This window comes from Anabrus simplex, chromosome 1 (genome assembly GCF_040414725.1).
Source record: "Anabrus simplex isolate iqAnaSimp1 chromosome 1, ASM4041472v1, whole genome shotgun sequence".
NCBI lineage: Eukaryota > Metazoa > Arthropoda > Insecta > Orthoptera > Tettigoniidae > Anabrus > Anabrus simplex.
Genome location: NC_090265.1, coordinates 685330846 through 685344920, shown reverse-complemented (window position 1 = coordinate 685344920; position 14075 = coordinate 685330846). Strand labels below are relative to the sequence as shown.

Below are 14075 nucleotides of genomic sequence, written 5' to 3'. Positions count from 1 at the left end.
CTCCTTCTAAAAACAGTCAAGGAGACTGATCTCCCAATTCCCTTTACACCAAGGTAAGAGCCTCCTTGCTCTACAAGTTTGTCTAGGAGATTACTCTCCAAACCAGCCTTCCCAAGGCACCGTTCAACTATTACATTAATAAACACAGCGCCTTTGCTCTGTCAAATTTACATTTTCAGAAATACCCAGGCCTACCAAAGGCACAACCTGCATTTTACAATTCAGACAGTATTTGCTGTCTTAGATGCTCAACAGTCTACATCTTAACATGAAAGGAATGAAAAATGTTTAACAGAGGTATCGAGTACCCATCCTCCCAGACCTTTGTGAAAAAGAACAGGTTTAAGTTACCGGCCCAGAAATCAAATTTGTGAGGAGGCGGACACTTGCGCTCCTTGAAAATTTAAATGAAAGATTAAAACCCTAGTTGGGCTTAGGGCCCGAAGTTACAGAGGCTAATCCTGTGCTACTGAGGTGACTAGATGGAGAAAGTATTTAAGTTACAAAGGTTACAAAATGTTACAAAATCATAGTCACCTCAAAATCAAGTTGATAGGGAACATGAGAGGGTATCACACTCTCTACTCCCTGATTTCGGCTAAGTTCTTTTGACTTGCTTGAAATTTACATTTCAATGTTGAAATTTACATTTCGGAAAAGTTACATGGTTAAAGATCGGAAATCTTCCCCTCGAGCTAGCTTTCAAAGACTATCACTTAGTTACACCAGGACTGCCATTACCTTGAGCTGATGGACTACTCGACGATGGCGAGGCACCTCTGCCTCCTTTATTAACACACACACTGTCAACTGGAACGATCAAAAGACAACCTGGCTCGAAAAAGTGCCAGCTTTTATACCCGAGAGGAAAGTTACAGAAAACTCTGGGCTAAGGCCCGACACACCCCCAATTTTCATTGGGTAATTTAAATAGATACAAGACAGAGGCGCTTCATTTGAATTAACGGAGTGGGTATACCTACCAGTACAACAACAATAATAATAATAATAATAATAATAATAATAATAATAATAATAATAATAATAATAATAATAATAATAATAATAATAATATAACTCACATGTGAGTGAAGTCACGCTGAAATGCAGATTATGGTATGTAGTGCACTTTATTTGTGTCCTATTATTGTTATATTTTATATAATAATAATAATAATAATAATAATAATAATAATAATAATAATAATAATAATAATAATAATGATGATGATGATAATGATACACCATGGCATTACAGCCCTGATAGTGCCTTGGCCTACCAAGCGACCGCTACTCAGCCGGAAGGCCTGCAGTTGTGAAGTGACATGTGGTCAACATGAAGAATCATCTCTGCGTGTTATTCTTTGCTTTCTAGACTGGGGGCAGTAGACCTGAAACTAGTCCTCAGATCGGGTAAAAATCGCTGACCGGGACAGGAATTGAACTGAGAATCTCCAAGTAAGAGATAGTCTTGCTACTGTTAGACCGCAAGGCCAGCAGTAATAAAAATATGAATTCAGCTGCCATGTTGTCATCTAGGTGACCTACCGGCCATCTTCAACATTCTGATTGTGTGGCTATATAGCAATGAAAGCAAAATTCCACAGGACATTTCCTATGGCTGAAATACTTATATGTACATAATTTGGTTATGCTGTGTGCACCACTGGAGATCTTTAACATGCTAGTGACAACACAGAGTGTGAAGATGTTTTGCTGTCCATTAAAAAATTGGCTACTTCAGGCAGGATGGAACGCATGGGACCATGGCAACACGGAGTGTCAAGATTTTTTCCTGTCCAATAAAAATTGGCTACCTCAGCTAGGATTGAATGTGTGGGACCACGAATTGAGCACTGTACCACTAATTCACTGTATACTAAGTGTTACATTCCTTTGAGAATCCACCTTCTATATCTTACATGAGATGACTGAAAGGATAGAATTTACATGGGCAAGTAGCTTGCATACTGCCTTTCAGAAGTGATCATTAAAGCTGTCCCAGTCCTGTTTTGATCTTATTTTAATTATTTACTGAAGATTATCATCGTCCATTGAGACTGGTATTGCAGAGGTCAGAGTAAAAGTACATTGAATCACTAATGGGCAGTTTATATGCACATTGCAAATTTTATCCACTGTTCTATTAATTCATTTCTATATTTCCAGAAAAGCAAAGGAAAACTGAATCCAAGAATGTGAAACCTCCAGAGGTTGCAGAATGTAAATCAGATCTGACTGTCACAAAGGAAGGTAAGAACATTATCATTGTCTTGATCTTCTGGTTCCAGTCCATTTTGGATATTGGCAACCATCATGTTGACTGCTGCTCAGAATAGCTCTGTCGTGGTTTTCAATGTCCAGGTTCTCAGATTTTTTAGTTGAGAGATTGTTCTTCTTCCAACACTACTCTTTCCTGGTACCTTCCTTGTAGAATGGATTGTTGTTACTGGCATCTGTTCCTGTCCTTCATAATGTGGCTGAGGTATTGGAGGTTACTTGTTTCCACAATTATGAACATACCGGGTGGTTCACCAGCCCCTTGCAATGTAGTTTTATGCATGCCGCTGCTTTTACTACAATTCTGAAATACATCGGTCCCTTTCCCTAAAGCAGGGTAAAATTCTGAAAAGTGAACTGAAGAGGTGGGGTCAGCTTGAAATACAGTAAAGCCTCGTTTCAACATTTCTGCAGGGGATAAGAAAAAAGAATGTGTTAAGCGAGAAAATGTACTACTGAATACACGAATAAAAACTATCCAACCGGGATATGGAAACATTAGATACGATTTTTTCTAACACAATGACATTTTACGTTGTGTATCCACAGGTACAGTGAAAACTATATCTGCCGTTTCTAAAGATGAGCGGAGAATATTAAAAGGTATGAAAAACACAAGACAACAAATATGATAACCTTTTCTGCTGCAGATTATAAAATAACAGTGCACTGAAAGATCTAAACACCAGACAACAAAATTTGAAAACATTTGGATGGGGTCCCATAACAATATCAAAGTATTATTGCAGATCACACTTTTTCTAAAACAAATGGTAGTATTAACTTTTATTTTGGACCAGTGCGTTATTAAACATTATTTCCTGGTCACACTCTTAGACAATGAATTGGAGGTTACACTGAACCTCAACCATGTGCGACTGCGACTTTGGCTGCCATTTTGAATCAACGAAACTTTGATTCGACCAACTCGAATGATCGAGTCAAAACTTGAAGGTGCAAGTTTCAACATTCACGCTACCTCTGCGCATTTAAAGATGCAGGTGCCAGTCTACTTTCTGATAGATTTTAATCTTGTCTTCATTAGTAAGGAATTTAATGACTTTTTTCCGAATCCATAACTAGGCTGTCACAAGACAAATATGCACCACACAAGTCAACTTCACACGATTATGTTCCTAATCAACATGTAGGTTGTCAGGCTACAAATACTCTCTACCCTTCACTGTACCACTCAACATAAAATAAATTTCTAATTTCTGAATGGAATGCTAAATACAAGCACAAACACACTCACTGTGTTATTCAGCAATCTCGCTGCTAATCGGCAAGCAAAACTGAATATTCCTGAGGCTAACGGCCTGCTCTCCAAAGTTGCAACTTATCCTGTGAAGTTCAGGAATTCAAGGTCTTTCCCCGTTATCATGCAACTATAGCGAGGGCTCTTTCGTACTGGAGTTGGAAATCATGTTCCTTTCACAAATAACATTTCCAGGGCTACAAAAAATGTGATCATACTAAGCAGTAATAGCGAAAATTTGTGACGTGATAACTGAGGAATTATTATATAGATTTAATACAATGAGAATCGGGACTTTGAATTTACGTTATGCTAAGCGAGAAACATGTTAATGAGGAATGCACTAACGAGGTTTCACTGTAGTTGTGATCTATACTAGACTTAACTAAAGTTGGCGTCTGACAGGTAAGGTTGGTGGGAGGACCATTGCATGTGCCATTTCAAGATGTTGCCACATTCCAGCATTCTTTTCTACATTCTCTTACCCCTCGCTTCCACCTCACTGGTTCCCTCCTTGATTCTGACCGCTGTGACAAGAACTGGTCTTTCTTCACATTCTTGTTTTCCACTGTAATGGGAGTGATCTCAAATGGGACAAATTTTGCTGTGACTGTGACTGACTGACTGATTTGGTCTCATGTTGCGTTATTTTTAACAGGGAACGGCCTGATAAGCTCAGAGAGTAGAGCGCTGGCCTTCTGATCCCAACTTAGCAGGTTTGATCCTGGCTTAGTCCGATGGTATTTGAAAGTGCTACAGAACGTAAAATCAATAACATTATTATTCTTTAACAGGGGTGGTACCAGTAGCCTGACAAATCCTTCAACATGCCCTTTGTTCTATACATTGTACACCTTATTGGCATAAGTACAGAACGTAAAACAAATAAGAAAAAGTGAGTTCAAGGGGAAAAGGGTGCGCGGGGAGGACGGGGGGGCCATACATCGTGTACTCTTTTCCACACCACCCAGCGGTAGAGTATCTGGCGCGTTTCATCATACTCAAAATATAAATTAAAATACAATGATTGTACATACGTACGTAAATAGTATTTAAAATACAATTAGAAACTTACTATCGGCCACAAAACAGAAATAGAATGCCACTCACACTGAACTGCTTGCGACAATTTCTAACTCACAAGTGAAGTGAGAGGTTTGGCAACTCCCAGCACGAGGAGCTGCCCAGAAATTTTATCTCCGTGGCAACCGCAGTCGCCCCACTCTCGTTTCCATGGCAACCATACTGCCACTCCCTTTATCCCGCCCAGGCAGGCAGTAAACGGACCTCCCTCTAAGAAATGCCAAACGCCAACTTTCGTTATTACCAATATAGTAATGTTACCATGAACGTCAAACAGAGGCAGAAATTTTGTCCGTTAAATGGATAAGGAAATTGTATAATATAAAAGAAGTAAGATTTATCCAATGAAGTCCAGAATTAAAATAAAAGTTAAATAGGTTGATGACTAGTAATTCTAGTTTCAAGCAAATCTAAATACTTACTGTCTCATGGTATTTTAACATTGAAAGAAGAAAACCTATCTTTTGAAAAGTAAATATCTTCCAGATGGTGTCATGAGAGCTCTACTACTGTTTTAAGATAATCTGGTCATAGTGTTTGTACATAAAAGGTGTACAGTTTTATTTCTTGCAAGTAGAATGTTTTATTGATTGCTGACTCTAAGGCTAACACTACACTGTTTATGTTGCAGATTTTGTGGCGTCAAAGCCTGTTACAGATGATGTTGAAGAAAGTAACGCTACTGCTGAAATCGCCACAAGTGAGAAAGGTATACGTATGTTCTATTAAAACAAAAAAAACTCTTTTGTGGCTGAGAAGTTTTTAATTTTTTGAAATATTGTCCTCAGGTGAAGGCTGTTCTAAGAAGAAGTCAGCTCGGGGCCGCTCATTCTTTCCTGTGTCATCAAAGGCTTGGATGCAAGGCCGGAAACTTAGTTTAGAGCACTGTCAGAACATATTGACTACAGATGGTCACACTGGACCAAGTTTCTTTAAGGACCGCTCTGCCTTGATGCAGCTGCTGGAACAGGAAGGTGAGCCTGCACAACACACATTCTGTAAGATTCTAGTCATGTGAGGTTGTTGTAAGATCCTTACACCCTAATGTCTGTCTGGATTTTATTTAACCTTTGTCTGTATAGGTGATGGTTAGGGGACAGACTTGTATGTTCTTAAAGAACTTGAACATATTTATTTACAGTATTGCCCTGCATTTACGTTCCTGGCTTTTACGTTTTCCCGTCTTTTACAACATTTTTTGTTGGTCCCTTGAGATTTCCTATGCTCACAACGTATTAAAATCCTCAAATTTACGTTTGCGACATTTTATGCTTCCCGCCATTCGAGAGGAAAAAATTTGAGGTAAAATGGCGTCGCAACTAACCTAAAATGCTTTGAGTAATCATGCCATGACGACCAAATCAAACAACCATGGTCTATAATAACTCTTAGAACTCTTACTCTTCCGCGTAACCAACGCAGCGCATTCTTTGATATCAGGTGTTTTCCACAACGTCGTAAACCTTATTTTCAAATCCGACAACAATAAAGTGCCCATTAATCTTTCAAGTAGAAGAAGAAATCCGACGAGTTGAATTAACAAAACCGCAAAGGAGGAGGAGGAGGAGGAGCAGAAGAAGAATAAGAAGATGATATCAGATGTTTGCTCTATTGCTAAGTACAGTATAAGCCACAAGAAGGAGATGTTATCAAGTGATTCAGTGTTTGTCTTGCCCAAGTTCGTTATTTCATGGTTATTGTTTTACATTTGTGTTTGTTGTTGGAATTGTTAAAGTTATTGTCGCTGATTCGTCACATTTACTGTATTTTTGGTTTTTGTTACATTTTTTGTTCTTGTTATGTGAGTCGAGCGGTCAGAGTGAATTGCCACGATCTTCCTTTCCCATCGTGTGTATTTGTTAATCCTTCTTTGTTATTGCTTAATTGTTTTCCTGCTAATAATGGAAAAAAGGAAGGAAAGAAAAACTTTCACTATGAATGAGAAAGTTCGAATATTAGAAAAGGTTGATTCATACAGCGGAACATGTGTTTCATTGGCACCCGAATTGCAGCTTCCTGTATCCATGCTAAATACAATTTTGAAAAACAGAGGAAGCATTACAACAAGTGCTTAAGAATGTGGACCAAACTCCAAGAAAAGGAAGTATGCGTTATACTGCAAATACGAGAAAATGGAAAAAATTGTAAAATGTTGGTTTGAAACTTAGAGCTGCAGGCATTCCAATTGATGGTGTGTTCTTAAGGGAAAAGGTGCTTAAAGTGGCAAACATTGTTGGTATTGAAAATTTCAGTGCGTCCAATGGCTGGATCAACCAGTTTAGGGAAAGGTATAACCTATTTTTTTTTTTTCTTATAGTTATGAATTTCATTGGTTCCGTATTGAAGTGGGATTACAACAAAATTAAATTCTTTTCAAGGTCCACCTATTCAATACAATGACGTTTTATTGTGATTTAATCACATGTCAAATAGTCAAATGGTACCAGTTTCGGCATCTATGTGCCATCATCAGCCTTGGGTACAAATTAAAACAAGATATACATTCCTAAAACATCTAAAACACATTTTAACACATTATAAAATAACATACAATTAATGTGGTGATACATGAAATACGATAAAATTATGATACAATTGGTATGATATAAAATTCTTAAAATTCCGGCTGTTCGTTACATAATTCAGTCTGTGTGTACCATCCGAGTGAATTTTTACAGTTGTATGCTGTCTATGTGAATGACATTTGTTCCTTTAGATATAACCTAATCTATAAAACTGTTTGTGGGGAAATCTAATGCAGTTAGTGATGAAACCGTAGAATTATGGATCAATAGAAGATTGCAGGAGCTGACCAAGGATTACGAACCCAGGAACATTTTTAACCTAGATGAAACTGACTGTTTTTCAGTGTGTTGCCCAGCAAGACTTTGGCATTCAAAGGAGATAAATGCCATGGTAGGAAACACAACAAGATGAGGCTCAAGTGATATTGGTAGCTAATGCTGATGGCTCTGAGAAGCTCCACCCCTATGTGATAGGGAAATCTAAAAAGCCTTGTTGCTTCAAAAATGTGCGAACATTACCTACTGCCTATGATGCCAACCATAAAGCTTGGATGACCTCAGATCTTTTCCGACAGCAGTTAATTGCTCTGGATTCAAAAATGGGTGCGCAAAATAGGAAGATCCTTCTTTTAATCGACCGTTGTCCTGCATATCCCGTGGATGTTAATTTGAGGAATGTGCAGTTAGAATTTCTGCCTGCTAACTGCACAAGCAAGCTACAACCTATGGATTTAGGTGTTATTCACTCCTTTAAGTCACTTTATAGGAAGAACCTGGTGCAGCGAAGTTTCTTTATGGATGCTGGAAAGGATCCATCATCATTTAAAGTTTCAATCCTGGATGCGCTTCACTTCATTACAAAGTCTTGGAAAGCCGTGAAGCAGACTACCATCTCAAATTGTTTCTTGAAAGCAGGATTTTTCAAGAATCATACCGAATCTCAGCTGGAAGAAGGAGGAGGAGGAGGCGGCCTGCTACCTGATGTATGGAGAATGTTGTAGTCAGACTGCACTACTGAAGATTTTCTTCGGGTAGATGATTCTGTGATCACTGCAGAGGAAAGAAGTGTGGAGGAGCTCGATAGCTGCAGTCGCGTAAGTGCGGCCAGTATCCAGTATTCGGGAGATAGTAGGTTCGAACTCCACTGTCGGCAGCCCTGAAAATGGTTTTCTGTGGTTTCCCATTTTCACACTAGGCAAATGCTGGGGCTGTACCTTAATTAAGACCACGGCCGCTTCCTTCCCACACCTAGCCCTTCCCTATCCCATCGTCACCATAAGACCTATCTGTGTCGGTGTGACGTAAAGCAACTAGCAAAAAAAAAAAAAAAAAGTGTGGAGGAGTTGGTTGCTGAGCAAACGAGTCTCTCACCAGTGACAGTGATGAAGCAGAGGAAGACAGTGAAGTGATGCCTACCAGTTCTGATGTGCCAGTGCAGCAGTGGACGTTTTGCGCAGTTACCTGTCATGTGTAGAGGGGGGTGAAAATTTTGATAACCTTTATGAGCTTGAAAAACAAATAGAGGTCATAAGAAATAAGAAGTGTAAACAGAGATTGATTATGGACTATTTTGGTAGGAGGCAGTGATTGTGTTTTCCATCTGGAATAAATTTGTGTTAATGTTTTAAATACAGGTACAATAGTAGCAATTAAAATGTTCATTCAGAGAAAATAGTGCATCTTAGATAATTCTATAGCCATTCCAAGAAAGTAAGTACTGTAATATTAAAATAATATATTATACAAATTTTTAACCACCTACCGGTAACCTTCTCCTGTGCAGAGGATGAGCAGAATTACAAAGGCATTGTAGTCAACAGTTGATACAGTAGAGTAATTAACTTACACAGACCTTTATTTGAGGTAAGTATAGTAAATTGATTGAGATTGAAATACTCTATAAATTAATAATATGCATTTGTGTAACATTTACCTCCTTTTCCAGATCATTTTTATATATACCTGTACAAGTTGTTTTCCATGATTTACACTCCCCCCCCTTTTACACCAGTATTCCTCGGTCCCTTGAAAAGTGTAAGAGGGGTAATACTGTACTGAGTGGTAAATGATTTATTTATAGTATTTATTTAATTTACAGTAGAACCTCGAGTCTCTGTTTTTGGAGGGACTATGAGAAAAAACATATAACACGGGAAAACGGAAAATCCGGGAATGAATGAAAACCATAAATAAATTGTCTTCTTCTTCTTCTTCTTCTTCGTTCTGCCTCATGACTGAGGCGTTGTGACTATCATAATATTCAGCCATCTAGCCAATGAACCATACTCCGCCATTCTTCCCTATCTAAAGCTTTCAATGTGGTTACTTTGAGAGAACTCTGTAGGGGGCCGTTCACCATGTCAATCCATCGTGTTGGTACTCGTCCTTGTTGTCTGGTTCCCTGGACTTTGCTCTCAACAGTCAACTTTTGAAAACTACCATCTCGGCACATTATATGTCCAAAGTAGCATACGATCCGCTGGGAGACCTTACACGATAGACGAACTTTTATCTGAAGTTGGTTCAGGATTGATGTTATCGTGCGATGAGCTGTCCAAGGAATCATCATTCTTCTTATATGGCGCAGAGACGTGGATCCTCCTCAAACGTAATCGTGAACGGATAGAAAGCTTTGAAATGTGGTGCTGGAGGAGAATGAAAAACGCTTGATCGAGGATTTACTGTTGATGGGACTGAAATTTCTGGACGGTCATTCCGGAAAATCGATTCTTCGAGGATTTGTTCAACGAGATTTAATTAGGATGTGGGACCACGTTATTTGAACGCATAATCTGGGAAAACATAGTTTCCGGGAACGAATCGAGGTTCCAGTGTATTTATTTATTTGTTATGTGGCTTTTAGTGCAGGGAGTGCCCAAGGACATGCTCAGCTCACCTGGTGCAAGTCTCTCTATTTGATGCCCATTGGCGACCTGCACATCTTGGGTATGAGATAATGATGTTGATGATGATCCGGTGTCGGCGTAAAGCCAACTCCTGTTGAATAATGCTAAAAGGGTGTACTCAAGTCTTAACGTCCCCATCTGACAGATGAATCGCCATTAACAGTGTCCTGTGCTTTCACTCCGTATAAACATTGTGGAGAGGTTTGGAATTGAACCTAGGCTTTTGGCAGGTTATGTAGTGATGAGAGATGGTATACCTCCACCTCTTCTGTGCTGTTGCCTAATGCTTGGGTGGTGAAATATTTTTCCACCAGTGGGACCCGAACCAGCTAACCACGGTGTCAGATCATACAGATTTGATGCCTTAATGATTATTGCTACCAGGTGGGCTTAAGCAAATGGTACATAAATTAGTTATAAATGATCGCAGGATCATAAATACTAACTCTTAAGAGAATTTGTATTACGGGCCCACCTTGCAATACAATTTAAAATTACACTACAATTAAATATTATATTCTGCACCGAACGGGGGTACATCATTCGTATTGTGCCTTTTCCCTAACTGCCTCATATGCTCCGGCTAATAATCTAATAAAATATGTTGGATGGACAAATAAATATAATCATCTCCTAAAAATTCCAGGACGTCACGCAGATAGGAATGAAAATAATTACATCAACTTAGGTCTGCGACCAAATAATATTACAATTATCTATGTTTGCAAAAATGGTTTGTATATTTCATCCCATCCGACACGCATTCATTTGTCTGCATCGATACTGGCTTATTTCGGTGAATACCACATGAGACTCGTATTTTGTTGTCAAACCATATATTCATTCGCAGCACAATACCTTTCAGGGGTACACATTTCAATTAACTTTCCTTTTTACTCACCTGAGAAATGCACAGCCTCTTCCCCAAGTCCGTCCGCAAAACCAGTTCCGATTAATTGTAGCCAATAATAAAATAGATCTTAGAATTTATCTATTGATTATTTATAAGTACTCCATCTAATATCTCTTCCGATAATGAAATGAATAAATAGCAAGAATTCCGGTTAAAATCCTTATCTCCTATTTTATTTGAAGTCCATTGTACTTGGAATGAAGTATGATTACATTTACATGTTCAGTTACATTCTTAGGAATTCCAATTCCAAATTGAAATACAATTGATATTTTCTTAAAATATTATAAAAATATCGTCGAAAATAACATTTAAATATCGTTTCAATATTTTTGAAATATCATTAATTCATTGAAATATTATTGAAATCTTGTTAAAATATCCCCTAAACATTGTCGAGATGTCGTTGAAATGGTTGACATATCTTTGAATATCATTGTAATAACGTTGAATTATTCCTTAAAATTCATTGAAACGTCATTGTAATGACTAAAATACCTTGGGATATCCTTGAAATAGTGATGAAATATTCTTTAAAATTCATTGAAACGTCATTGAAATGACTAAAATACCTTGGGATATCCTTGAAATGGTGATGAAATATTCTTTAAAATTCATTGAAACGTCATTGAAATGACTAAAATACCTTGGGATATCCTTGAAATAGTGATTAAATATTCCTTAAAATTCATTGAAACATCATTGTAATGACTAAAATACCTTGGAATATCCTTGAAATAGTGATGAAATATTCTTTAAAATTCATTGAAACATCATTGAAATGACTAAAATACCTTGGGATATCCTTGAAATAGCGATGAAATATTCTTTAAAATTCATTGAGACGTCATTGTAATGACTAAAATTCCTTGGGATATCCTTGAAATAGTGATGAAACATTCTTTAAAATTCATTGAAACGTCATTGAAATGACTAAAATACCGCGGGATATCCTTGAAATAGTGATGAAATATTCTTTAAAATTCATTGAAACATCATTGTAATGACTAAAATACCTTGGGATATCCTTGAAATAGTGATGAAATATTCTTTAAAATTCATTGAAACGTCATTGTAATGACTAAAATGCCTTGGGATATCCTTGAAATAGTTATGAAGTATTCTTTAGAATTCATTGAAACGTCATTGTAATGACTAAAATACCTTGGGATATCCTTGAAATAGTGTTGAAATATCAAGAACATTATTTAAGTAACACTCAAATATCAATTAAACATTATTGAAGTATCATGTAAATTTCATTGTATATCCCTACGAAATTCATATGTATTATCTTTGCTTTCAATCAATCAATCAATACAATGAATCAGTACTGATCTGCATTTAGGGCAGTCGCCCAGGTGGCAGATTCCCTATCTGTTGCTTTCCTAGCCTTTTCCGAAATGATTTCAAAGAAATTGGAAATTTATTGAACATCTCCCTTGGTAAGTTATTCCAATCCCTAACTCCCCTTCCTATAAATGAATATTTGCCCCAGTTTGTCCTCTTGAATTCCAACTTTATCTTCATTTTGTGATCTTTCCTACTTTTATAGACGCCATTCAAACCTATTCGTCTACTTATGTCATTCCACGCCATCTCTCCGCTGACAGCTCGGAACATACCACTAAATATCATTTTTGGTCCGTATTGATGATATTTGATTGAAATAATTATAATAATAATAAATAAATAAATAACTTAATGTTATTATTTCAATCACATACCACTTAGTCGAGCAGCTCTTCTTCTTTCTCTCAATTCTTCCCAACCCAACCATTGCAACATTTTTGTAACGCTACTCTTTTGTCGGAAATCACCCAGAACAAATCGAGCTGCTTTTCTTTGGATTTTTTCCAGTTCTTGAATCAGGTAATCTGGTGAGGGTCCCATACACTGGAACCATACTCTAGTTGGGGTCTTACCAGAGACTTATATGCACTCTCCTTTACATCCTTACTACAACCCCTAAACACCCTCATAACCATGTGCAGAGATCGGTACCCTTTATTTACAATCCCATTTATGTGATTACCCCAGTGAAGATTTTTCCTTATATTAACACCTAGATACTTACAATGATCCCCAAAAAGAACTTTCACCCCATCAACGCAGTAATTAAAACTGAGAGGACTTTTCCTATTTGTGAAACTCAAAACCTGACTTTTAGCCCCGTTTATCAACATACCATTGCCTGCTGTCCATCTCACAATATTTTCGAGATCACGTTGCAGTTGCTCACAATCTTGTAACTTATTTATCACTCTATAGAGAATAACATCATCCGCAAAAAGCCTTACCTCCGATTCCACTCCTTTACTCATATCATTTATATATATAAGAAAACATAAAGGTCCGATAACACTGCCCTGAGGAACTCCCCTCTCAACTATTACAGGCTCAGACAAAGCTTCACCTACTCTAACTCTCTGAGATCTATTTTCTAGAAATATAGCAACCCATTCAGTCACTCTTTTGTCTAGTCCAATTGCACTCATTTTTGCCAGTAGTCTCCCATGATCCACTCTATCAAATGCTTTAGACATGTCAATCGCGATACAGTCCATTTGACCTCCAGAATCCAAGATATCTGCTATATCTTGCTGGAATCCTACAAGTTGAGCTTCAGTGGAATAACCTTTCCTAAAACCGAATTGCCTTCTATCGAACCAGTTATTAATTTCACAAACATGTCTAATATAATCAGAAAGAATGCCTTCCCAAAGCTTACATACAATGCATGTCAAACTTACTGGCCTGTAATTTTCAGCTTTATGTCTATCACCCTTTCCTTTATACACAGGGGCTACTATAGCAACTCTCCATTCATCTGGTATAACTCCTCCGACCAAACAATAATCAAATAAGTACTTCAGATATGGTACTATATCCCAACCCATTGTCTTTAGTATATCCCCAGAAATCTGATCAATTCCAGCCGCTTTTCTAGTTTTCAACTTTTGTATCTTATTGTAAATGTCATTGTAATCATACGTAAATTTTATTACTTCTTTGGCCTTAGTTTTTTTCTTTGTTTTCTCAAGTCTACATCGTGTAATAACGATAACAACATAAGTAAGTTCCATAAATATGGTTCAAAAATTACCATT

At 37.5% G+C, this 14075-nt stretch overlaps 1 protein-coding gene across 3 annotated transcripts in view; it reads left to right on the top strand.

The window, feature by feature from the left end:
* LOC136857317 (gem-associated protein 5) overlaps positions 1-14075 on the top strand; it is a 310853-nt gene that overhangs the window by 195283 nt on the left and 101495 nt on the right. For all 3 annotated transcript variants that reach the window (XM_068225137.1, XM_067135896.2, XM_067135897.2), the window contains exons 15-17: positions 2170-2253; positions 5253-5330; positions 5410-5595. In XM_068225137.1, the coding sequence (XP_068081238.1) occupies positions 2170-2253; positions 5253-5330; positions 5410-5595 (348 nt within the window). The remainder of the gene's footprint in view (positions 1-2169; positions 2254-5252; positions 5331-5409; positions 5596-14075) is intronic.